The 24,339-nt window shown below is 53.2% G+C and overlaps 8 protein-coding genes across 11 annotated transcripts; 3 read left to right on the plus strand and 5 right to left on the minus strand.

Moving 5' to 3' along the window:
• Positions 1-850: 850 nt before the first annotated feature.
• On the plus strand, positions 851-3,005 carry H310_00224 (hypothetical protein). Its single transcript, XM_008862924.1, has 9 exons — positions 851-1,169; positions 1,229-1,428; positions 1,476-1,571; positions 1,617-1,756; positions 1,811-1,930; positions 1,977-2,095; positions 2,146-2,363; positions 2,418-2,583; positions 2,629-3,005. The coding sequence occupies exons 1-9, from the start codon at positions 914-916 to the stop codon at positions 2,745-2,747; spliced, it is 1,434 nt and encodes a 477-aa protein (XP_008861146.1). The 5' UTR covers positions 851-913; the 3' UTR covers positions 2,748-3,005.
• A 259-nt stretch (positions 3,006-3,264) lies between these two features.
• Positions 3,265-5,064, plus strand: H310_00225 (hypothetical protein). The gene is made up of 8 exons (XM_008862925.1): positions 3,265-3,486; positions 3,538-3,833; positions 3,882-4,021; positions 4,069-4,188; positions 4,241-4,359; positions 4,410-4,609; positions 4,663-4,831; positions 4,889-5,064. The coding sequence occupies exons 1-8, from the start codon at positions 3,333-3,335 to the stop codon at positions 5,005-5,007; spliced, it is 1,317 nt and encodes a 438-aa protein (XP_008861147.1). The 5' UTR covers positions 3,265-3,332; the 3' UTR covers positions 5,008-5,064.
• A 91-nt stretch (positions 5,065-5,155) lies between these two features.
• On the minus strand, positions 5,156-7,115 carry H310_00226 (hypothetical protein). Its single transcript, XM_008862926.1, has 9 exons — positions 6,900-7,115; positions 6,642-6,841; positions 6,503-6,598; positions 6,314-6,453; positions 6,146-6,265; positions 5,975-6,093; positions 5,697-5,914; positions 5,480-5,645; positions 5,156-5,423 (listed from the first exon to the last, which is right to left on the minus strand). Exons 1-9 carry the CDS (start codon positions 7,054-7,056, stop codon positions 5,305-5,307), a joined length of 1,335 nt encoding a protein of 444 aa, XP_008861148.1. The 5' UTR covers positions 7,057-7,115; the 3' UTR covers positions 5,156-5,304.
• A 359-nt stretch (positions 7,116-7,474) lies between these two features.
• Positions 7,475-8,259, minus strand: H310_00227 (hypothetical protein). The gene is made up of 5 exons (XM_008862927.1): positions 8,113-8,259; positions 7,992-8,054; positions 7,878-7,942; positions 7,800-7,828; positions 7,475-7,740 (listed from the first exon to the last, which is right to left on the minus strand). The coding sequence occupies exons 1-5, from the start codon at positions 8,221-8,223 to the stop codon at positions 7,670-7,672; spliced, it is 339 nt and encodes a 112-aa protein (XP_008861149.1). The 5' UTR covers positions 8,224-8,259; the 3' UTR covers positions 7,475-7,669.
• A 133-nt stretch (positions 8,260-8,392) lies between these two features.
• On the minus strand, positions 8,393-9,296 carry H310_00228 (hypothetical protein). Its single transcript, XM_008862928.1, has 6 exons — positions 9,211-9,296; positions 9,034-9,170; positions 8,838-8,980; positions 8,719-8,794; positions 8,606-8,670; positions 8,393-8,551 (listed from the first exon to the last, which is right to left on the minus strand). The coding sequence occupies exons 1-6, from the start codon at positions 9,270-9,272 to the stop codon at positions 8,489-8,491; spliced, it is 546 nt and encodes a 181-aa protein (XP_008861150.1). The 5' UTR covers positions 9,273-9,296; the 3' UTR covers positions 8,393-8,488.
• A 100-nt stretch (positions 9,297-9,396) lies between these two features.
• Positions 9,397-14,066, plus strand: H310_00229 (hypothetical protein). Of its 4 annotated transcripts, XM_008862931.1 has the most exons (17): positions 9,397-9,496; positions 9,578-9,622; positions 9,679-9,757; positions 9,801-9,904; positions 9,952-10,187; positions 10,235-10,327; positions 10,377-10,543; positions 10,593-10,665; positions 10,712-12,420; positions 12,473-12,662; positions 12,710-12,889; positions 12,932-13,074; positions 13,123-13,396; positions 13,449-13,529; positions 13,584-13,703; positions 13,758-13,868; positions 13,918-14,066. In XM_008862931.1, exons 1-17 carry the CDS (start codon positions 9,436-9,438, stop codon positions 14,044-14,046), a joined length of 3,795 nt encoding a protein of 1,264 aa, XP_008861153.1. In that variant the 5' UTR covers positions 9,397-9,435; the 3' UTR covers positions 14,047-14,066. The 4 variants fall into 4 exon arrangements, with proteins under 4 accessions (XP_008861153.1, XP_008861151.1, XP_008861154.1 ...); XM_008862929.1 differs by having other exon boundaries at positions 9,397-9,622; XM_008862932.1 differs by lacking the exons at positions 9,397-9,496; positions 9,578-9,622 and having other exon boundaries at positions 9,641-9,757.
• H310_00230 (AGC protein kinase) lies at positions 14,043-18,164 on the minus strand. The gene is made up of 5 exons (XM_008862933.1): positions 17,623-18,164; positions 15,306-17,571; positions 15,090-15,254; positions 14,444-15,034; positions 14,043-14,376 (listed from the first exon to the last, which is right to left on the minus strand). Exons 1-5 carry the CDS (start codon positions 18,057-18,059, stop codon positions 14,089-14,091), a joined length of 3,747 nt encoding a protein of 1,248 aa, XP_008861155.1. The 5' UTR covers positions 18,060-18,164; the 3' UTR covers positions 14,043-14,088.
• A 64-nt stretch (positions 18,165-18,228) lies between these two features.
• H310_00231 (AGC protein kinase) lies at positions 18,229-23,256 on the minus strand. Its single transcript, XM_008862934.1, has 3 exons — positions 22,419-23,256; positions 18,944-22,367; positions 18,229-18,895 (listed from the first exon to the last, which is right to left on the minus strand). The coding sequence occupies exons 1-3, from the start codon at positions 23,174-23,176 to the stop codon at positions 18,590-18,592; spliced, it is 4,488 nt and encodes a 1,495-aa protein (XP_008861156.1). The 5' UTR covers positions 23,177-23,256; the 3' UTR covers positions 18,229-18,589.
• Positions 23,257-24,339: the final 1,083 nt, after the last annotated feature.

Consider the following 24,339-nt stretch of genomic DNA (forward strand, 5'->3'; position numbering starts at 1 on the left):
CGTGCCTTGGTGTGTCACAAGCACCACCTTGGTAGCCGAGCGACGCCGAATTTAACGGAACCCACCAAAACGTGGAGTGCCCAGCTCGAGACCTGCTGAGTTCGGATTGCAAGTGTACAGTGCAAAATATGGGGAGGGGAACGAAGGGCGTGCCTCCACACCCCGGTGCCTCGAGTGTTAGAAACTCCACCATGACATCCTGGAAGGGCTTGGAGAGTTCGCTTTGTTCTCGGAGGTCTCGACGTCGACAATGGACATAATGTGTAAGTATGGGAGGCCCATTGCACGGCGTGCCAAGCGTGTGTGAGGCAGACCACCTGAGTATACCTCGTGCATATCCTGCGACATTCTGTCTGTCGTGCTGGTTTGCAACGTTCAGAGTCAATCCAAATCATCGTTCATCGGTCGCCCAAGTCAAAGAGAAAGGAGGAAGTCGAGCCTCTATGACGCTGGCATGGCTCGATCGCAGAGGAGATGTGCCGACTCAAGGAACCAGAAGCAGGCACATGACGTACCACAACGGTGCACCCTCCCCACGTAAAAAACACCTGGAAAATTCCCCGCGAGTTTGCGCCTGTGGTACAAATGCAATTGTCGAACAGCTGGAAAGGCAAGACAGGACCAGAGCAACCTTTTTACATCTTGCCACGCCTGAACGATGCATTGCTAGTACCCTGGGGCTTTGAAAGCGGTAGGGCCCCGCACCTTTGTTACAACACCCCTCTGGCCATGTCACGTGTGGTGGTTGGCAAGTTTTGAGGACAATTCCCAGACAGCAAGCAGCATTGGGCAAAATCCTGGGTTGAAAAGGGTGGAATCCCACTCTGTTCGGATGCAAAGCGCGGTCTGGTTGTGATTGGCGGTGTCCGGAGGGGCGGCGTTCGTTCAGTTCACCACATCGACAAGGCGCCCGATGTCCAACAGCAAGACGTACCGATCGTCTATGTTCGGCACAGAGCCCGCACGGGTTACCCAGGCCAATGGAGACTACGACGACGACGACATGGTCATGTACCCTCGGGACATTGACGAATCGTTTCCTGTCCTGGAGGCCCCGAAGAACAGCACAAGGAGCCACCATCAACACATCGCCCACACGTTGTCCGTGGATGACAGTGTCGTGACACTGAAGCCATCCATGGTTCACTGCTGGCCGTTGATCTTTGCATGTAAGACGTACTCCATTCTCGTGCCCGCTCGTACGAACCCTCGATGACAATCGACGCAGTGGTGTACCTGGCAGCTGCGTCGTTCGGAGTGTCCAAACTGGTCAAATATGGCTGGGTCGACCCAGAATATGGGAATTTTACACTTGCCCAGTACCAAGAGGACGTAGTGATGGGGGAGAGCTGTCGGGCTGTCGACCACGCAGTGCCGTGGCGAGAGCTCAAGCGCAAACTCAAGCAGTGTCATCGCCACGAATACTATGTAGGACCCTGTGTGAGGGACTCTGTGTGACTTTTCATGGTGATCAGGACCCCCTGCACAACGACTGCAACTTGTGTCCATCCGCAAAACCCGAAGACAAGATCTTTGCCGTGTTTTGGGAAACCCAGAGCGACTGCAAGCGGGTTCGTGTTGTTTCGCCATGCTGTTCAGATTTCATCTGGATGTAGCTCGTAGAAGATGCGAGCACGCGGTATGTGACCCACGTCATTTGGTCGTTTGCCGAGCCGCTCGAAGACGGCACAATCAAGACGAAGCTCCAATTCTGGGATGACGAGCACATTCGCGACTGCATTGGGCAGCTTCGCATGTACGTCGTCCGGTCACTCGTCGTTACAACGTTTTCACGCGTGGAATTGGGCAGGCGATGCATCAAGAGCATGATTGCTGTCGGCGGGGCGTCGTTCCGCGAGCGATTCCTGGGTCTGAAAAAACCAGAAAACCTCGCCCGATTCAAAGCGAGTGCGATCAAACTCGTCCAATTGTACCCGACCTGTTTCGTCGACGCAGGCTCACGCACTGTGCGGTAGCTATGACTTTGACGGCATCGACGTCGACGACGAAACTGGTAACATGGTGGCGACGGGAGGCAACTGGCTTAAAAGCCACGGCCCGACCGTCGTTAGCTACTTGACAGCCCTGCGCGAAGGTAACCCACCCACATGGAGAAACGGTACCATGGACAAATGAATGGGCCAGGACTGGACACAGCACAACGACCAGGGGAGCCGCGGTACTTGCTGTCGTGGGATGAGTTTCCCTACGCGTGGGACCCGCCGAAGCCAGACGATGCCAACTACAAAGGGTGCATTCGATACACGGAGGGCGAAGACGGGTGGCATCGGTGCTTCGAGCCACGCATCTCGTCGATTGTCGACTTTGTGAATGTGATGTTTTACAACATCAATGGGGGTGATGTACGGCATCCCCGTCGCGAACAATTTGAGACGTTGACGGACGTGTGTGACTAGGGTGTCTACCGTGCCGTCATCGACGACACGCTGCCAAACAAAGCTGCGGCAGTGATTCCCCGGGACAAAATCGTTGTCGGCGCGTGCTGTGGAATGGGATGCGTCACTGACCAGCCACCTGGCCAGGAAGTATTTAACGCAGGCAATGGGTCAGCGTACTACAAAGGTGAGCGTCGTGGCGCATCCATCGACCGCTGACCCTCCCACATAGGCACCATGCTGTGGAGTGCAACCATCGACATCTTGTTCGAGAATTCGAGCTCGACGAACCGCATGGGGCGGGCCGGCAACTACGGCGTCAAGATGCCGTTTCGGATGCCACCGTCGTAGTCCGTTTTCTTAATGCAGAAACGTAGTAGGACCACACCGAGGTGGGAGAAACGTAGCAAGGCGACCTTCCAGACGTGGTCGCGAGCGCGCCGGGACGATGGACATTTCACCTGTGTGAAATACCGCGTTTGCGAGCGACGGCTACAGTACAATGCTATCATGGTGGTTGTTCGACATTCGAACAATTGGTTTTGACGCAATGTCAGCATCGAATTGGCATATTCGATACCATACAATCAACAAGTTTCACGAAATTCACTGTAGAGGCCACACACGAACGGGTGGCAGACCGCACTCTGCACTCGTCCCTGCACGGGATGAATACGCTAACTGGAGCTCCTTCGTGCCCTCTTCGTTGCTGGGATGAGCAGAGCACAACGCCGTCGACAATTTGCGGTGACGTCGCATCCACACCGCGAGCGGCGTGTGCAACCCGATCAAAAGACGCCGTGTTGGTAATGCCGGGATACCTTGCCCGCCACATAAAATACGCAAATTAGTATCGCATTTTCCGGCAGCTCATGAGCACGGCACCCAACGCAAGAGAGAGAAGGTATAGTAGCCAGCGAGTCCCCGAGAGCGCCGATGGACCGAACGAGCTACTATGATGAGCCCGAACGACAAACAGACGCGCAGCTACGAACAATCCCAGTGTACTGCGTGCAGGAGAAGTTCATGGCTTCCGACGAGGTGTCGTTCACGCACACGTGTCGTCATATTTGGCCGGTCATCTTTGGCCGTACGTCTCCTGGATGGAGCATCCTCTCATGACAGCGTGTATTGCGTGTAGTGGTATTTCTCGCAACCTCGTCGTATGGTGTCGGGTTCCTCGTCAAGACGTACGAAGTGGATCCGTCGTACGGCAATGTAACCATGTCTGTGTTCCGAGAGGAACAAGTGCTTGGCGAGCAGTGCAGGGCCGTGGACCACGCTGTGCCGTGGAAAGAACTGAGTCGAAAGATTCGCCAGTGCCGCCGCTTTGAATACTACGATCCGATGCACAACGACTGCCAAGCGTGTCCGGCCCCGCAGCCCACAGACAAAGTGTTTGCCGTGTTTTGGGAAACCCAGAGCAATTGCCAACATGTACGTACACACCTGTCCCTTGACGCTCTTCATGCACGACGGTAATAGCTCGTCGGCGATCCGAACATTCGATTCGTGACGCACGTGATGTGGTCGTTCTCAACTCTGCGCGACGATGGCAGCGTCGAGCAAAAGCTGCAGTACTGGGACGATAATCACATCATGGACTGCATCGCGCAACTTCGCATGTACGCGACGCCCGATGTGTCGATCATGCCATACGTCTACCTTCTAGGCGTTGCATCAAGAGCATTGTCGCGCTCGGCGGAGCTGACAATCGAAACATGTTTTTTGGCCTCCGCCAACCGGAAAACCTCCAACGATTTGTCTCGTCGGCCGTGACGTTGGTGAAAAAGTTCGTTGCTCTACCGTCCGATGCTCTGTGCCATCTCATCTCGTGATCGTAGATATGGCTTTGACGGTGTCGATATTGACGACGAGACGGCCAACATGATCATCAACAAGGGCAAGTGGAAAGATTACCATGGTCAGACTGTGGTGGACTATTTGACGGCGCTTCGAAAGGGTATTGCGCCAACATACAAACGTGAGGTCACGGGGTCGTGGTGTCCGTAGGCCTCGATCAAGCTCAACTGCCCGACGAACCTCGGTACATTTTGTCGTGGGATGAGTTTCCCCAGTCGTGGACCAAATCAGACTGCGAACTGTACAACTACGATGACGGATGGCACCGATGCTGGGAGCCGCGTATTGCCGACATCGTCGATTTCATCAACATCATGTTTTACAACATGTATGGGTTCCCCACATTCGGGGTACGTTTGCTGGCCGGTGCCACACAGCGTGATGCATCGTTGGTTGTGCGTAGAATCCGTTCTTGGACCTCATGGCTACGCATTTGCCAGCGCTGGTCTTGCCTGCGATCAAGGACCCGAAGAAAATCATTCTCGGGGCATGCTCAGGTCAAGGGTGTGTACTTCCTCAACCGGATGGCCAAGAGGTCATGAATGCTGGCAATGGCTCGGCGTTCTATGGAGGTACAGGCAGCTACAGCTCGTGCTTGATGGTTGAGTCGTGACATGGCTTTCGCACAGGAACAATGCTTTGGAGTGCGACAATTGACATTTTGCACGAAAATTCGTCCTGTCTTCGTCGCATGGGCCGCACGGGCAATTACGGCGTCAAGATGCCGTTTCGGGCCCCCCATCCGTAGATAAAATTCTCAATATTCCATCACGTAAAAGCGACAGAACGCGTTTTAGAGACTGCTGCACGAATAATTCCTTACGCTCATCATGGGCAGTGGGTATGCAGGGGTATTCGTTGTGTCGCTGCGGGAGACGAGGGCGACAGCAGTACAGGTAATGTTGATGACGTTTGCACCATGAGATCAGCATGCATTCGGACATTTCTCGTGTGATTCTTGGCTGGTAACACGGTGTAGTCCATTGAATGCAACCCATCTTACCCTATATGACTAGCAGGAACTATCGCTTGGTGCAGACCTAGATTAATTCAGGGGACTTCGAAATGGCATTTTGACGCCGTAGTTGCCTGCGCGGCCCATCCGACTCATGCAGGATGAGTTTTCAAATAGAATGTCGATGGTGCCACTCCACAACATCGTGCCTACAAACCACGTCGTCAGGCAAGGAAATGCTGGAGAGTTTCGGGCGGGGTGGTACCTTTGTAGTAGGCAGACCCGTTGCCCGCATTGAACACTTCCTGCCCTGCTGGCTGCTCCAAGACGCACCCCATGCCGGAACACGCGCCAAGGATTAGCTTGTTGGTGGGGATCACCTTTGTTGCTTTCATGGGGAGCGTGTCTTTCATCACGACCTCGTACACCCACTACCAAAAAATGTCGCTTGGAGGCCACTCGAAATTGGTGAGCGACCGTACGTTGCCTCCGTTAATGTTGTAAAACATGACGTTCACCATGTCGACAAAGTCAGTGATGCGTGGGTCGTAGCACCGATGCCATCCGTCTTGACCTTCCTCGTGGATGATGCAGCCAGGGTAGTCTTTGTTGGTTGCGTTCGGAGGGTCCCACGACGACGGAAACTCGTCCCACGACAAAATGTACCGAGGTTCAGTGGGCTGTTGAATTTCATCGAGGCCTAGTGCATGTTGTCCGCCGTGAGCATGGCAGCAAAAGAAGTAGGAGGGTGATTTCACACCTTGTCGCAGCGCTTGCAGATAGCTCACAGCGACGGGTCCATGATACTTGAGCCAGTCCTGATGGGTTCCCCGCATGTTGCCCGTTTCATCGTCGACATCGATGCCGTCAAAGCCAAATCTACAGTGGACAACTTTGCTGAGGTACCGATGGGGTACGCCGAAGGACGTACTCTTTAATCACTTTCATGGAAGATTCCTTGAACCGCTTGAGGTTGGCAGGGTCTTTGAGCCCGAGGAATCGCTCGCGGGCCGACGCCCCGCCGATTGCAACCAAATTCTTGATACACCTCCTGCGTTCGTTGGCGATGAAAATGTCGAGCAGCTCGGGTGGTTCGTACATGCGCAACTGCAAAATGCAGTCTTTGATGTGCTCCTGGCTCCAGTACTGAAACTGGAGGGGCACCGCGCCATCCTCAGCTGGTTCCACGAACGACCACATCACGTGCGTGACGAACCGAGTGTTTGGGTTCGCAACCAGCTACAGGGTCAAATGAGGTGTCCTCGCCGCATCATGACGAGAGTGTTACATGCTGGCAATTGCTTTGAGTTTCCCAAAATACAGAAAACACCTTGTCGTTCGGCGACTCAGCCGGGCATTCGGCGCAGTCATCATGCAATGGATCCTGACATCCCCATGAGATCATGACATGCTAGCGAATGACGTACATAGTACTGACCGCGGCGGCAACCTAACAACTTTCGCTTCAATTCTCGCCACGGCATGTCGTGATCCACAGCCTGGCATCGTTCTCCGAGCACTGTGTCTTCTTTATACTGGGCCATGGTCCAGTTGCCATAGAGCGGATCGATTTCGTACTTCTTGACCACGACTGAAATACCAAACGACGTGCCGCCGAGGAACACAACTACGAGACGCCATTATGATCCACGCCATCGCACGACAGATGAACGAACGCCACGCACAGGCGAAGACGAGCGGCCAGATGTGACGGAATGTGTGGACAAAGGGTTCGTCATTTTCGTGGACCGCGACGGACAACCGCGCATTCGTGTCAACTTTCCAGTTGCCACGGCCCACCATGCGCACGGGCTCATCCAGGAATTCCGACTCGCGGTGCATGGTGCGCGACCGGTTTCCAAATGCCGGCGATCCGAAACTTGAAGGTCGTCAGTATAATCCAGGCTCATCTCACCAACGTAACGACGACGAAGTAGTCCTTGATCAGATTGCACCCTTGCTTTTTCGCGTTTTCCAAATATTCATGAAATTCATCCAATCCGATTGCTTTATTTCGACGTTTTGGATGCGTTGTGGCAAAATCCAGCTGCATCCGTGAGTATGCTGCGTGCCATGCGTTCGGTGTCGTACTACAGTACTGTACTCTGCCCAAAATTTGGGTGCTGCGGGTCGGCCAACTACCGCATGATAGCCACCTCGCCAGGGAAGTGGTGCGCTGGCTCGTATACCGGAAGAGTCTCCTTTCTCATGGGTGGTGGAGCGGCGAGAGTCCCGTAACTACAGAGTCAACGTGCTATCCCGCCACAGTACAACCGTATAGCACCATATGACGATCGTGCCTACTTCAATGTATTGCAAAAGGAGTGTGTCGAGAAGGAGAGTCAGGGTACAAGCACCCAGTACAGAGCCCGGCAGGTGAATGGAGTGTCGAGTAGGCCATCGACCAGATGCTTGTCGACGACAACGGGGAATGCCTCACATGGCACGGATTGAACTAGATGGCGAGGCCGTAAATCACAATGGCCGCCTGCATCGAGCTGTTGTCCCACGTGAAAAAGCACGCTCCTGTACATTCGAACCGTTGAAACGTGGAGATATGCATTGTCTCGACGGCGCTGACGTACCGTCCGACTTGTCGTCCCAGTAACAAACACTAGCATCAAAACGTAGTTGATCGTGATGGCACACGCAGACGATCGTACCTCTCGACGTCCAAGCCCCCCCCTCGCTTTTGCTTTATCGTGCACGTGACGATGTACTTGAAATTCTACGGGGTTTGGCATCAACTTGCAAGTCGACAAAGACGGCACACTCGCCTGGCATAGCTTCTTCAGGTCGTCCAGACACGACATCGTAATGACATTGATCCAGTCGTTCACCTATGGCACAATCACATATCACCGAGTCCTTTGGTGGCAGGGATTAATTGGTGGGTACCTTCGCTTGATCATATGCTTTACCATCCAACGAGCTCAGCACGGCATCCTGCGCGATCGTTGTGGCTTCGTCTTTGAGCAGCGGGAAGTCGTAGCAACTCGTTGGCAACATGCTCTTATGCCCCAGGTCCGACGAAGCACGCTCCTGAACAGACACATCAGCTTTCCATATCCGGTAAACCGTTCCAATGTTCCGGATACCGAGACATTGCTGAAAAACGACCTCGGATAAATATGCGTGGATGATGCTCATGGCCATCCTGACGCTCGTCCTGGCCGCGTGCGAAGATGTGGAGGTAAATGTACTTGTTCTAACGCTACGTCGTGTTTACTGATGCAGTGCCATCACGAGTTCAGTACTCCTTTTGCGTGCCTCTTCATACTGATGCCAAGAACTTCACGCCATCGTTGTCAGGGGTATCACCATGAATGATGGCCGCCTACAGAGAATTGAGTGAATAAAGTCCAGTCAATGGAACTATGTCTTTAAGTACCTTGGCCTCGAGTTCGAGAATTTCGAGTGCTTTGCGAAGGAGCCACGGCTCAAGCCCATGAAAACCTACGAGAACCTTTGAGAACACGCAATAGATCAAACTCATATCCATACTTGCGCCTTCAGTTTCTTCACCAGAATGCAACTCGTAGACGGTGTATACGTTGTTGATCATGCCGCGGTCATTGGCCTTCGCACTCCCTCAGTCATATGTTCCATCGTTCTGGACGTACGAATGTGTAAATTTCAGCAGCCCATTCCGCTGGAGGCTTCCAGAAGATGCGCAGTCGAGTGTGCGTGTCGTCTTCCCACTCAGCATTGCCACAACGCACTAGGTACGTGACAATGGCCGTCCTGGCCTCCATAGACAGTTTTCCTGCGTATCGACACAAGAATGGTGAGGCATTTGCACCATTCACTGCACAGTACGATTGATCTGCTGGTTCTCGAAGATGGAAGTCGAGTTTGGTGTGAGCACAGGTTGGTTCATCGCCTTGTGGTAATCCAGCACAAGTGCCTTCCATAAGATCAGTTGCTTCTCGCGCGTCGATCGAACGGGCTGCAGTCTAACCTTGGGATGAAATTGAGCGGTCGCAGTGTACCTACGTGAAGAACGGAGGGAAGCTGTAGTGCTCTGGGAACGTGTACGCCTCCTTCGTCGTCGCCATGATCCAAGGTCCGGATAACTGCGGGTAAACTGTGTCACATCCGGATATCATCCATGTTCGCATCGGATCCGGACGCCACACGCAGTGATCCGGATACGGCGTTTTGAATATTTGAAAAGGTCCATTTTGCCTCCACGAGGCAAAGAAGAGGTAAGGTCCTGCCATGAGCGACGCAGAGGAGAACAAGCACGACGATGTGCACTCCGATCATGAAGAGGAGGAAGGTAGAGAGTTTATTGTGCCTGTCCACGTGCAGGACTTGGAGCTTATCAAACGAGATCGACTGTTTGTCGTGAACGTCACAGATCTCCTTGATGGATCCAAGGACGACCACGTCCGTCAACTCAAAGGTACGTGAACTTCCATAAGCGCCGACACATGTAAATGTCTGCCTCTTAATATGCAGAACTTCAACGTCGCATTCAAAGTGAGCCATTGGGTGTTGTCGAGACGGATGTATTCGACATGCTCTACAGCTTCGTCAAGTATTTTTACTCCCTCCTATTCATCCTTTCATGCGAGAAATAGAATCCTAAAAGTGATGAGCGACGAAGCGCGAGTAGTCCTGCTTCTTTTGGCTAGTTCTACGCTGAGTGATATCGTGAAAGAAATCAAGAGGGGACAATTCGAGTGTACGTCCAATCTGTGAGCGCTTTTCCTCTCTTAAACTTCCCAACAGCATCAAAACAAGCTCGTAATGCCTTAAAGGTCATGTCGTTTGTGCTGTGCCAAACGCTCATGCAAATTCGAAACGTTCAAGTCGACGAAGACAAGGACATTCTTCAGAAAAAGGATAAGGCGTCGAAAGGAAAGCAAATCAACTGGGGCAAGCATTGCGAAACTGGCGTCAAAGCACTTGAAGAGTCTCTTTGTGACCAGAGCTTGGCGCTTTGGAACATGAACACGCCGGAAGAGGTGTGGAAATCCATTTCGGTGTGCCGGAATACCTGACAATAAAATAGGAATTCATCGGTCTATATTGCACAGCAGTATTTCAATTGCTGGAAAGTCCGGGCTTGCTCAAGTCCAAGTTGCTCAAGTCTCTTATCTACAAGGTACTCCTCACACGCAGTTGAACAAGTTAGCTGACACGTCACGATATAGTGCGTGGGGGAGTGCCTCATCCGCGCACCCCGCGTCCTTGTAACCGTCAACACATCGTTGCTGGAACTCGTCTTTGCACATGAACACTTGGCAGTGCCTGTGGCTGACTTGATCCAATATCTTCAAACGACGCATCAATCGATCAAAATGGCTGCCGACCTGATCAGGTATCAGGTTCTTGTGGGATAAAATGGATTCTTATCGCGATATTGGCAGCGAAGTCTCCAAGATCCGTCTGCGCGATACATCGCGAGATTCATCGGGGACAAAGAATATTTCCATATTTTTGGTACGACGCAAAACCTCTTTCTGATATTCACGTCACGACACCATAGGGACACCTCGCCACGTTAATGCCGTCGACAGTGCTAGGCAATTTGAGTATCGTGCTACCATTGCTGGATGCAGAGTCATATTACCTTCGCAACGCCGTGGTGACAGCAGTTACTCACATCTTGATGGCCGATTTCCATGCAAGAGACAGAACAACGGACGACGAAGGTGCGCAAGTGAATGAGGAAAACCAGCAATCGTCGCAGTTTCGTCCACTATCCAGACAACGGCGAGATACATTGTTTGGTGTGCTTGAAGATCGCGTCCACGACATCAACTCATTCGCCCGCAGCCACGTATTGAAATGCTACAAGGACTTAACAGAAGAAGGCGCTGTGCCGTTGCGCCATATGCACAAGCTGCCAAAGATTGCAGTGGAACGCATGCAAGACAAAACGTCCGGTGTGCGAAAGTATAGCATTGAGCTGCTGTGCGTGCTGCTGGAGCACAACCCGTACAGAGAAACTCTGGACCGAAGTTATTACGAAGAGCAGAAGAAACAACTCCTAGTTACGTACACTTCCAAGAAGAAACAAATCATGGAGGACGTCGAGGAACAACTAAATCGACGCCTCAGTGGTCTGAATGTAAACGAGTCTCAAGCATCCACGAGCGAAGAAGAAAAGGAAATCGAACTGCAGAAGCTGGAGCGCCTGCTGCTATTTCACACCCAAGCATTAGAATTTATTGACACACTGGAAACCGAAGCAATCCCCCTCTTGATCCAGCTCCTCGGAAGTGCGGCCATCACAGATGTCCTTGAGACAATTCGGTTCTTCCATCAAGCGCATGCGTTTCGATTGCACCAAGCCACTCAAGGCATTCGAGCTATGCTCATGTTGATTTGGCGATCAGACCCCAAGATCCAAGAGCTTGTATTGAAGACTTTTCAGTCGATCTTGTTTTACAAGCCCCAAACGGATTTGCTGGTGTCACCTCAACAAGCTGCACAAACTCTGCTTACGTTGCTCGATGGTTGCACAGTGAGCGATGCAACTTGTCTGGAACAGCTCCTTGGCGTGATGAAGTCCAAAGAGCTCGTGCCTCAACGAGTTGTCTCGGCGTTGTGGGACTTGTGCTCCGATGAGTCGTCCTGCAACACGATCGGGCATGCGATTTGGTTGCTTTCAATGTTGAAGATCCCACCACGACTCGATACCTTGTTGGAGTATGGACTTGGTGCTCGTGCGCGAGAGGAGCACAAATGGTTGTGTGTTCGTGCCACGTCGCACATGCTGCAAAATTGGAACTTCAAAGACAAGACCATGATCCCAGACGGAATTGAACCGCTCGTCGTCAGTCTCCAGACGTTCTTGACCATGATTGACGAAACCAACGTCGAGTGGTTTGACGCTGCCCAACAAGCTATTGAGGCTCTCTTTCACGTGTGCCAGTTTCCAGAGCAGCCATGCGGAGATATCATTGCAACATGGTCCACAGCGCTGTTCCCGACGGACGAAGAGGATCACGACGAAGCCGTCTGTTCAGCTTCGGAATTGTCCAAGTTTGTGTTCATCCTTGGCCACGTCGCGATTCGAATGGCTGTGTACGTGGAATCGTTGGCGAGTTCTGTGAAAGATGCGCGCAATAAACTACAAATCGCGGACAAACAACAGTCAAGTATGGAAGAAGAGCTCGGGTTGCACGCTGAAATTGAAGCCGAAGAGGATGAGTTTCTCCACGCATTGACACAAAACGATCTTGTGGGGCGGTATGGTACTCAATGTATCCTAGGCCACTTCTGAAACACGTTTTCTTTGCAGCAATCTGTTGGGAGCATACGGCCCAATTCTCATCCGACTCGTTGCCAATGACGATGGCACCTTCGACGACGAGTTAATCAAGGAAACGGCGACCGTGGCTTTGTGCAAATTCATGTGCATTTCAGCCGAATTCTGTGAAAAGAACCTCCCATTGATCTTCACGCGACTCAAGGAGTGCGAGCAACCATCGGTATTCCCGCAAATCATCGTTTGATGGCAATAATGGCATGCATGTAGGTACGATCCAATATTGTTGTGGCGCTGGGGGATCTGAGCTTTCGGTTTCCCAACTTGGTGGAGCCATGGACGTCCCATATTTATGCCCGACTTCGGGACGTCAATGTTAACGTACGCAAGAATACCATCATGGTGTTGACACACTTGATTCTGAACGACATGGTCAAAGTGAAGGGACAGGTGCAAGTTCGTCTAATCATTTTTCACTCTAACTGTGCGTAGGTTAGCGAAATCGCTCTCTCCTTGGTGGATGAAGACAAACGAATATGCGAACTCGCGAAACTCTTTTTCCACGAGTTGTCCAAACGAGGAAACAATCCAATTTACAACATGCTTCCAGATACTATTGGGCGGCTGTCGACAAGGTACTGCGGCGAACTAGTACACCGGGTTCTTAATCTACCTGAACTTAGCACCACTCTGTCAAAGAAGTCGTTTCAAGAAATAACCAAATATCTCTTGGGATTCATTCAAAAAGACAAGCAAACAGAGAGCTTGGTTGAGAAGCTCTGTCATCGGTTCGTCACTACAGCAGAGGTGACGCATTGGCGGGACCTAGCATATTGCTTGTCCAACTTGACGCTCAATGACAAATCACTGAAGAAACTGGTGGAGCTCCGGAAAATGTTCAAGTCGTGCTTGGTCGATGATGGGGTTTTCGAATGTTTCCAGCAGTTGGTGGCCAAGGTACATCACGTATAATTGATGTGACAGTCTCAAGTACTTCAATTTTCTACAGGCGAAAAAGTTTTCGAAGGCCGAAGCAAAAGAAACGTTGGACGAACTAGAAAACGTCATCAATGCCATTCACTCGGGCGAGGTATTTTCTTCCATCAGCGAGACTGTGGATAAAGTTTCCATGCCGATTCGTTAGAACATTGACGACAACGACAATATCATCGACTTGCCACACAAGAAGGCAGAAAAGATCAAGACGCCCCGAAAGGCCAAGAAGGTCAAAGGTGTCACTGAGAAACCAAATAATCCCATCGAGGTACGAGCGTTGAGCTTTGAAAATGATTTCTATGCTGAATTGATCATATATCAGACCGATGACGACGAAAACGTCGATGCGATGCCCAAGCGACTTCAGAGAAAAGCAAAAGAGAAACCAAAGCAAGTTAACGAGGCTGTTGACAGCGATGACCAAGACAATGCTGTAAGGAAATGTTTTGGTGGGGTCAGGGAATTCACTTTGACCCGTGTAGGGAGAGGCAAGTGTCGGTGAGAATAATGAAGAGGACGATGAGCCAATTGTTGAACGAGCAAAGCCGGGGAAGCGGAAAAAGGCCGAACTTCCACGCGAAAAGCCAAAGCAGGCTAAGAAAAAAAAGTAAACATGTGTTACATTTTGATGTGATGGTTCTACAACGCTGAAACTATGAAAGATCCGGCGCGTGACCACCGACGAAGCTAAAACCGCGGAAATCGCCGTCGTGAGAAAAGAGCATACTGGCTTCTCGGTCCCGAGCAGTGACCCCGTCCTGCCTGACGTTGCGAGGGACGTACACAGTGTCCAGCTTGCCCACTTGCGGGTCGTACGGCGGCTTGACTTGACGCTTGAGCATGAGTTGCCAATCGAACTCCTTGAAGAAAGGATGCAACAGAACTTCGTCAGCGCCAGTTGGCCCACTGCCGAGCCGCTGCATCGGGTCCCGATTCAAGAGCTAGTAATAGCCACAGTCAAAACGTCACCTCATGCGAATGCAGTTGAAGTATCAACGGTCAGCGTACCCCCCGGATCAAGTCAACCGCTGCGTCGGAAAATCCAGGAGTGAACGTAACCCACTGCTGCGTCAAGATTGTCTGGAACATAATGTCGCGGTTCCGATGGTAGTAGGGCGGCTTGCCAGCAATCATTTCATATAGCAAAATGCCGAAGGACCACCAGTCGGCAGCCTTGCCGTAGTTTTGGCCCTTGAGCAGCTCGGGCGCGATGTACGCCGCCGTCCCGCAGAAGGTCTTGGCGCCCTTCAAGCCAGACACGCCTTGCTTGGACAGCCCAAAGTCGGCAATGCTGACATGGCCGACGCTGTCCATGAGGACATTCTCAAGCTTCACGTCGCGGTAGATGATATTAACTTGATGCAAGTGCGCAATCGCCAACGCGACTTCGGCCGCGTAAAAACGAGCAAACGTTTCAGGGAATTTGCGCCATTTTCGCAAATGGACTGCGAGCGAACCGGCGCTGAGGTAGTCCATGACCAAGTACAGCTTCGAGTCACTCTGGAACGCATAGTGCAGTTTGACCACAAACGGATGCGCCACTTCGATCAGAATATGCCGTTCCGCCATGGTGGTGTGCACCAGTCCGTTCGATACGACCTGTCCAGCGCGCCACCTTCCAGTTACACAAGCAGGATGCGCATGCTGAGTTTACCTGGTCTTTTTGCAGCACCTTGATCGCATACACTTCTCCGCTATCGGGTCCCGACACCTTCTTGCCCATAAAGACCTTGCCAAACCCACCTTGGCCGACAACCTTTAACAAGTCGAAGTCCTTGATGCTGATGTTGCTGCGACCTGTTCCCGCTTGCTGGCGTTTCTACGTCACATTCGAGGATGTGTCAAGATCGACACCGACTGTACATGTTACCTTGCCCATTTCGGCGGCACTTGTGTGACCACGCATCCCAGGGATGTAGTACTGCGTTATCGAAGGATCGGGCGACATGTGGGAAGGCTTGACGGGCGATGGAGTCTGTGGGGCAGCAGGGCATTGCGTCGATGCAGGTGGGTCGTTCGTGACAGTGGGGGCGCGTGTTCGGCCAGACGAAGTTCGACCCTTCTTTAACGTGGATCGCATGTGCTTTACAATTGCGGTCATGCCAGGCACCGCCGGATTTGCCGTCAAGTAAGCGAAAACCGGTACTTGCATGTGTTTGAGGTGGTCGGCGGTCAAGTCGAAGGGGTACATGGCGGCCACATCGGCAGGGATCGTGGTCTTAAACCCCGTCGACATGCACACGCATCCAACCCGAGACTGCGAAACGACCACTTGGCTGCACAGCGCTTGTCCCTCCGACGCTTCCCAATTGATTGCGCGACGGCCGAGACACTCGAGCACGACCATGCTCAAGCTGCTATCGACCGAATGCGTCGACTGCAAAAATGCGACACGTCGGAGCTTCTCGTACACACTCGCTTCTTCTTCTTGCATCAGCGTAACGACGGCTTTCCCCGCGTTGCCAGCCGCGACGATCGCAACGCGAGTGGTCGACGGCACGTTCGACGCAATGTAGTTGTCCCAGACAAAGTTCAAATGTTCAGCGGGAGATGCGGAGTGGTCCACCGTGAGCGTACGAACTGTGGCCCCATCCATTACATCCACAGTGTTGGCATGAAGGTTGCACAGCACGACGCCAAAGTTGTACTTGAGCGCCATTTCCACGTACGGCAGCATCGACATGGGGCTGTGCGGGTCGTCAATCACCTTTGCAGGATCTTTCCAAACACCCACTTGGCCAGAGTCGCCCAGAAACAACAAGACGTCGGCAGCACTGTTGTAATTCTTGGACGTGTAAAACCGGCAGCTGGTCTTGGCTTCGCGGGACGGAACCCACTGCGCGTCAAATCCGAGCGCGTCCTCCAAGTACGCCTCGATTTTCGACCGGGGCGGCGCGACCGTGCTCCCTGCTTCGTCCCCGATCGCAATCCCGTCCATGACGAGTTCACACAACGAGCTGTCACGGATGTCGCCTTTGTCGTCACCAAGAATCGGCGGGTCGTGGTCATCGTCGTCCGTCGAGTCATTCGTGTACCGTCCGTTCTGGTTCGGATGCTGCTCTTCTTCCGACTCGGAGTAATCTTCGTCGTCCGCCATACGGGAAGGCCGAACGACAATCACGTTGTGGGTGGCCTGGTTGCCCCCCGGCGACGCTGAAGGTGTCTCCGTGTGCAGGTTCGCTTTTTCCAGGGCCGCAATGAGCTCTTCGTCCACAGACTGGTCTACCGTCGTGTCCTCTGGCATGGCCGTGGGATCGTTTTGGTGCCTCGCAAGTAATTCCTCCACCTTTCGGTTGTGGTCCAACAAGTTCCGTCCCGTTTCCGTTGCTTGCATGACAGCGATCAACAGCGTCTGCCCATTTCGCTCTTGCCGATCGTCGTCGTCGTCGTTGGGGTAGCGCTTTTCCCGCACCGATTCCTGTGGAGATTGCTGGTGTGGTTGTCGTGGCGGCGTCCTCGGCGGCCGCGGCACAGGTTCTTCGTACGGCATGTCCACGTGGTGGCCGCAGTGACCGCAAAATTTGCTCACCGTGACCAAGTGCCTGCATTTGGGACACACTTTCGAAGGCGCAGGCTGAGACGGCGGCACCATGGCCAGCGGCGTCGGCGCCCGGTTCGATTGCGCGTCCAGCAACGCCTTGAGCGCGACAAGCCACTTCTGCCGCTCCCTTTCCGTGTCGGCATAGACGTAGTACATGACTTGCTCGGTCGTCGTGAACATGAACCCGTGCATCTCGCCATCCCAGACCTGCACGTCTTCGATACCGACTTCGGCTAGGCACTGCTTGTTCGCCGACTCGTAGTCGGTGTAGTACGATAAGAGCGCCCCCCGCAGGACAAAGTATCGTCGCTTCCAGCTCTTGCGCTTATGCCCTTGCTTGGTCAGATACCCAGCGCAAGCAATGGGTTGCAGGGACGACCCGACCTTCTCCTGTGTGGCTACGAGCCATCTCTGTTGGTCCGTTTCAGACGGTGCCGAAAGAAACAGCATGGCGCCTGCCTCGCCCTGGAACGAAATGCCATCTTCCCATCGAGACGCGGCGCGGATGTGGAGGACGGATATAGGAGACTCGTGCGTTCGATATGCGTCCTCCGACTCAAAGCACTTGACGACGGCGCCCATGAGGACGTAAAATCTAGATGAAACGAGTCAGGACCCACAAGACGAGGAGAAGGAGGAGGATTACTTGGGCCGAGAAAACGAGAAAAGTGTGCCTGGGGTCTTCTTTGTCATGTAGCCTTCGCAGTCGGCAGTGGTTGACGTGTGTACGTAAAAGTCGGCCACGGCGTTGAACCACTTTTGGTGCTCGTTCGCCGATGACGTGTAGATGTAGTACACGACGCGTTTGGTTGTGAAGAACATGAAGCCATACCGCGAATCGTCACTGGTACGTAGGTCTCGCTTGGAAAGACTCCTCGTGAGCGATCCATTGTACTCCCACGGCGCGACCTTGGCCAAGTGCACCTGGCCTAACTTCTTGCTCATGCTTTCGTCTTCGTAGTACGACAAGTTGGCATGAGGACGCAAGACAAAGAAGCGCATCTTCCAGTTCGTCACGACATGGCCACGCTTCGTGAGGTATCCGCTACAGAGGATCTCGTCGCCGCTGTAATCGAACGACATGGCACACGGCGGCACCTGTGGCTTGTGAAAATGGCTCTGTCGGGTTGCGAGGTTGCCTTTTTTGAATGCAACACAAACTGAAAAATAAATTAAATGGTATACAAGGTGTCTGTTGAAATTTATCGTATGTATTCTATTTCCGATAAAATGCGTCGCTCCATCGTGAAAAGTTTCTATCCCACGCCTTCTCTGACTGCGGTGCATCACATGCGACCAAGCGGTCCGAGGCACGCCGTTTGACGCACACGGCATCTCCTGTCTCGCCACTTGCGACCATAAAACGTTGGCTTCATACACCTGGACAAGTTGGCGGCGTTTGCAGTCACTGCTTCCCTCGTCGTCGTCCCAATACCGGTGTTGAAACGTACCGACGACAATAACCACGCGACCATCGCCATTGGATGGCGATGCCGTCCCCCGTCCTCCGTTCCAATTCAAGCTCTCTGTGCCCGCAGTCGAATGCTTCAACTTTACGCATGCTCCACCAGTCGAGGCACGGCAGTCCACCAAATGACATCGATACGTGTGCTTTAGTTCAAATTGATACTCGACGCCGACCGGCCGACAAAACTAAACCCGTCAAAGTCGTTGTGCCGCGCCGGGCCATGTTCGTTGAGGTGCATGACGCTTGCTTGTCGGTCTTGGGCCGTAATGTCTTGCAGGTTTTGCGCCACGTAGACCGTGTCCAGCTTGCCAACCCCGGGGTTGAACGGCGGCGGGATGCGCTTCGAGAGGAGTTCGCCCCAGTCGATCGAGTCGAAAAACGGATGGGTCAGCACTTCGTCGGCACCGTGGGGACCACTGCCGAGGCGCTGCATCGGGTCTCTCGTCAAAAGCTACATACACACGTTAGGCCCACGACTACAGACTTGGACAGGTTGTACCCCTCGAATCAACGACACGGCAGCGTCTGAAAAGTCGGGCGAAAACGTCACCCACTCTTGCTTGAGAATCGTCTGGAACATGATGTCGCGGTTCCGATGGTAGTAGGGTGGCTTGCCACCAATCATTTCATAGAGCAAAATGCCAAACGACCACCAGTCCGCCGCCTTGCCGTACGTCTGGCCCTTGAGCAGCTCGGGCGCGATGTACGCCGCCGTCCCGCAGAAGGTCGTGGCCCCTTGGAGCCCCGACACGCCTTGCTTGGACAGTCCAAAGTCGGTGATGCGCACGTGGCCTTCGTGGTCCATCAGGACGTTCTCGAGCTTGGCGTCGCGATAGATGATGTTGACGTGGTGGAGATGCGCGATGGCTGCCGAGACCTCAGCCGCGTAGAACCGGGCCCAGTCCTCGGGGAACTTGCGGCGACGGCGCAGATGCATGGCGAGGGATCCACCGCTGAGATAGTCCATGACCAGGTGCAGCTTGGTTTCGCTCTGAAATGCATAGTAGAGCTTGACGACGAATGGATGGTTGATTTCAGTCAAGATGCGACGCTCCGCCATCGTTGTATTGACCAGGCCAGAGGACAATACGTGCTGTTTCTTGAGCACCTTCATCGCAAACGACTCGCCCTTGCGTGGCTCGGTTACCTTTTGGGCAAGAAATACTTTGCCAAACCCGCCTTGACCCACGACTTTGATCAGTTCAAAATCCCGCATCGAGATGGTTTGGGCGTTGGACGATGTGCTCGCTTGCGATGGCCTCGCCGCCACTTGCTTTGGCATGTAGTACTGTTGGGCCGCCGCGGTCGGCTTTTGCGGAGACGTGACCGACTCGCCGTCCACTACTGCCGGCGCGCCATCGCTGTTGTTATGGTCGCCGTGTTGGTCGGCTTCGCCAAGCACAAACACGTTGGAGTTACCGCGCGTGATGTTGGAAGTTTTTTCAACGGGGAGACCTGCGCGGATTGCGGCGACGGCACCGCCTCGGCGATTGTTTCGAAGCGCACCGCGCACCTGCTTCACGATCGCAGTCATGCCAGGCCGGGATGGATTCGCTAGCAAAAAGGCAAATACAGCATCTTCAGCCTTGTCCAGCACGCCAACGTCGCCCGAGTCATTCGCGCCAAGGGACAGACACACACAACCCACACGCTCCTGCGATTCGACAATTTGGCCACCGACCGGTTGCTCCTTCGATGCTTCCCACTGAATCGTGCGACGGCCGAGGAATTCCAGCACATTCGCGCCAAGTTTTTCGCGATCGACAACGTGCTTCGACTCGACGAACACGACGCGGAAAACCCTTCGGCGGGCATCCTCGAACTTTTCCAGGAGCGACACCGCCAATGCTCCGCCGCGGTGGTACGCGACGATCGAAATCTCAGCCTTGGTCGGCATAACGTACTTTTCCCAGACGTAAAACAAGTGCTCTTTCGGGGTGGCCGACTTCGGGATTGGCACCACACGCTCGAATCCGCCTTCTTCAAACACCTTGGCGCTGTTCGAGAACGGATTACACACAAACAAACTGAAGCCTTCTTGCTGCGCGCGATGCAAATACGGCAGCATGGCAAAAGGATGATTTACGTCGACGGGGTGCATCGCATCGTCCTTCCACAGCCCCAGCGGTCCTGAATCTGTCAAAAAGAGCAGGATCTTCTTTGATGTCGAGTACGCCATTGAAGCGTACAACCGACAACGTACGGGCGCGTCGGCAGAAGGGACAAACAGCGGCGTGAACTGCATTTCGCGCTCCATAAACGTGTACAGGTCTTTCTGCGGGTCGGGTTTGGAGTTTGCGAGAGGCTGTGGCGCCGCGCGAGAATCCTCTTTCAAACCGGCGACCCCCACCAACACCAACGAATCGCCTTCGTCGAGACTTGGTCGACGAGATGCGGTGTCGTCCACACGCGGGGAATTGATATGCACGTCGTCGTTAGGCGGGAGCGTGTCGAACTGCCGTGCTGAGCCCTGGAGTTCAAACAATCGTTGCGTTCGCTTCGCCGCGGCTTGTTTCTTCACCGGGCTCTCGTCCTCCTTTTCTTCATCGCTAGAGTCTTGCAAGAGATCTGCAATAGCTTTTTGCTGTACTTTCCCTATGGGGCCGGACACTGTCGTGGTAGGAGTACGCACAATTGGCGGACGCCCTGAGTCCGATCCAAACGAGCTGAAACTCGTGTCGTTGTTGGTGCTAGCAGGGACGACAAAGTCTTTTCGAACCGACGCAGCTGGTTGAAGCAGAGGCGCGGGTGAAGATGGGGGAAGTGCCGTAACAGCTGGCTTTGCAACATCCTTGCTCGGGGATGCTGGGGGTAGTGCGATCGCTGTTGAAGCAGTTGGCGGAGGAGCAGCAACTGGAGGTCCTGGTGGAACTGGAGGCGGCGGCTGAAATGGCGGTGGAGTGGTGATTACCGGTGGGATTACAGCAACCTCTTCCACCGCCGTGGAGGTAAGTGGAGACGGTGCATTTTCTTCTGGAGCAACGACTGCCTCATCCATTTCGAGCGCATCCATAGCCTCATTCCCCAACGTGACCAGATTCTGGTTGCTGCTCGACCGACGTTGCAACTCTGCGCCCAGTTGAATCGTTGGGTTTTGCATCACGGCCAAAAGCAGCGTCCGAGCTCCTTCCGACAACGCGTCCAAGTCGTCCATCGCGGAATTCTCTTCGTCGTTGTCAAAGTCGTCAGACGATGATGGAACTACGAGTGGCTGCGATGTCTGGCGCGAGCGCTCGTTCGAGGTGCCTCGGAGGTTGAAGCCACACGCGCCGCAGAATCGCGAGCCCGTCAAGACGTACGCACAGCGCGGACAAGTCTTTTCCGGTTCTTCCACTGAAGTTGACGATTCAAAGAGCTTGCGCAGCGCCGTCAGCCACTTCGCTTGGTCGCGTTCGTTGTCGGCAAACACGTAATACGGAACGTTATCGTTGGTGACAAACATAAACCCGCCAGGTTCGCCATCCCATGTCGACACCTCGCGGACAGTCACTTCCCCTAAGGGCCTGCTGTGCCGCATGTTGGACGCGTCGAAGTCCGTGTAGTATGCGAGCGTCGTGCCTCGCAGAACAAAGTACCGCTTCTTCCAGCTCTTACGCTTGTGGCCTTGCTTGGTCAGCCACCCCGCGCACGCAATCGGTTGCACCGGCTTGTCCACAGTGACTTTACCAAGCGCTTCCAGCCACTTTTGTAACTCGGGGACGTTCTCAGCACAGAGAAACAGCGTGGATCCGGTCGACGTCTTGATGAACAGCCCTGTGCTTTCGCCGTCCCATCGACCTCCACCTCGAACCTCCATCTCGGCTAGGGCCGACGCGCCAGAACGATACGCTGTCTCGTCTGCAAAGTACTTCATGCTTGCGCCAGACAATACGAAATAGCGCATTCGGTAGCTAGGCACGAGGTGGCCTCGCTTTGTCAGGTATCTGGACGACAGAATGATGAGGCACGATGGAAATGGCGAGAAGTCGACGTACCCTTCGCAATCGACGGCATCCGGCTCGACGTAATAGTCCGACAAAGCCTCTAACCACCGCCGCCGTTCGCTATTCGTGCTCGCATACACGTAGTACGCAATTTGTTTGCTCGTGTAGAACATGAACCCGTTCGCTTCACCGCTCCAAGGACTGACTTTCTCCAAGTGCACTTCCCCCAACTTCTTCTTCATACCCTCGTCGGCGTAATAACTCAACCTCCCACCGGCACGCAAGACAAAGAAGCGAGTCTTCCAGTTTGTCACGACATGCCCGCGCTTCGTAAGGTACCCGCTGGTGATGATGGTGCCTGTAGTTTGAGAATCGGTGCTCGAGGGCACAGCGGACTGTGAGAAAGGGGAGTTCGACGAGTTCAATGACGTGTCTGGCAAGGACGAGTCGCCAGTAGACCCCGTGCTTGAGATGGGTGGAGGATTCGATGCCACAAATGACTGACTCGAGCTGCTAGTCGCTTTGTCACCAAACCCGAAAAATCCAAAGCTGCGGCGCGAGCTGCTTTTGGGGAGGGGGTTTGACAACGGCGCGTTGTTTAGCCCTGAAAACGATGGAGCAGAACCAGGACCCATGCTCATCGAGTTGGGTGGCAAGTTTGAATGTCGACGAGGTTGTGTACCTGTGGACGGAGGTTGGCTTGCCACGTCTGTAGGTCGGGCCGAGAAGCTCTGGTGAAGAGAAGTACGGCGGTACGCTTCTAGGGAGGTCGGGGACGTGACAGATCTAGGAGGAACGTTGTCTCCCATGATGGACTCGTTGGACCGGCGGAGGTGTGGATCTGCCCAACTTGATGGCCCTACCAAGGCAAGACTGCGATGGATTTCTTTTTAATTCCCTGCTCACTTGAAATTTATATACGTTCAGTGGAAGTGACTTCGTGTTTGTCATTTGCGATTAAAATGGCAGCAGTTTTCTATGAGGATACTATTGGATGTTTCATTAGAATTGACAAAAGGAACGTCTTGTTGGTAAGCAGCCCATGAGTACACAGGTCACACGGACTGCCTTTGACAACCGCTCGAGCTCAGGTCCAAACTACAACTTCGCTCGAAATTGCATGAGCCTATTTCCACAATCGTCGTCGCAGCGCTCGGAAAAACGACGACACCAGAATTTGCGAAACGGCCAGGTGGCGTCATTATGTATGTGATTCATTTAAAACACGTAGTGGACACGCGATGTCGCTCTCTTCGCATGTGCGAGCCCATCTCCTTCAAATCCGTCATGCTGTAACGTGTGCCGTGCTTGGAGCAAGCATTCGCAAACGTTGTCGCCGTGGCTGCATTGCGAGTTGGAACGAACTAGACAATTGCATGATAGGACTTCCATTTCTACATCAGGGCTCTGAGGCCCTCGATGAACGAAATCTATCTCTTCCACTTACCGAGAGCTGGTTAGCACTGACGCACGGGTTTACAGTATTCTTGCACTTGGTTTTACTTCACAAACACAAGCCCGCCTTTAGTTTGTCGCATCCACAACAAATAATGATTGGCCACGCCTCAGCGAATATATATACTGAAGTAGATAAATCAGAGACCATTACCGTAAGCGATGAAAAATGATACCAGAGGTTTTAACTAGTTTCTTGAAATTTGTATGAACCGTAAAATGACCTTCAACGAGAAGCAACGAGAAGTGACAGCGTCTTTATTTAAGCTGTGGTTGGTTGTGTACACAATCTTTCAAAAATGAAGCATATTTTCATTTGAGAAGCAACAATACAGGAGTCTGTAGCAGCGCATCCTAAAATGAGCGAGTGATTATTTCGAATGGTATGTCCTCCGATGCTTTAATAGTGCGCTTAACTATAGCCATACGTATTTTGGCTGCAAACGCGGTGGGCCATGGCTCGGCGTTGATTTGATGGACAAGGTTTAGCGGGACTTTTGAACGAGTCGTTATATTT

The sequence above is a fragment of the Aphanomyces invadans genome (assembly GCF_000520115.1).
Source record: "Aphanomyces invadans strain NJM9701 unplaced genomic scaffold supercont1.1, whole genome shotgun sequence".
NCBI classification, from domain to species: Eukaryota; Oomycota; class Saprolegniomycetes; order Saprolegniales; family Verrucalvaceae; genus Aphanomyces; species Aphanomyces invadans.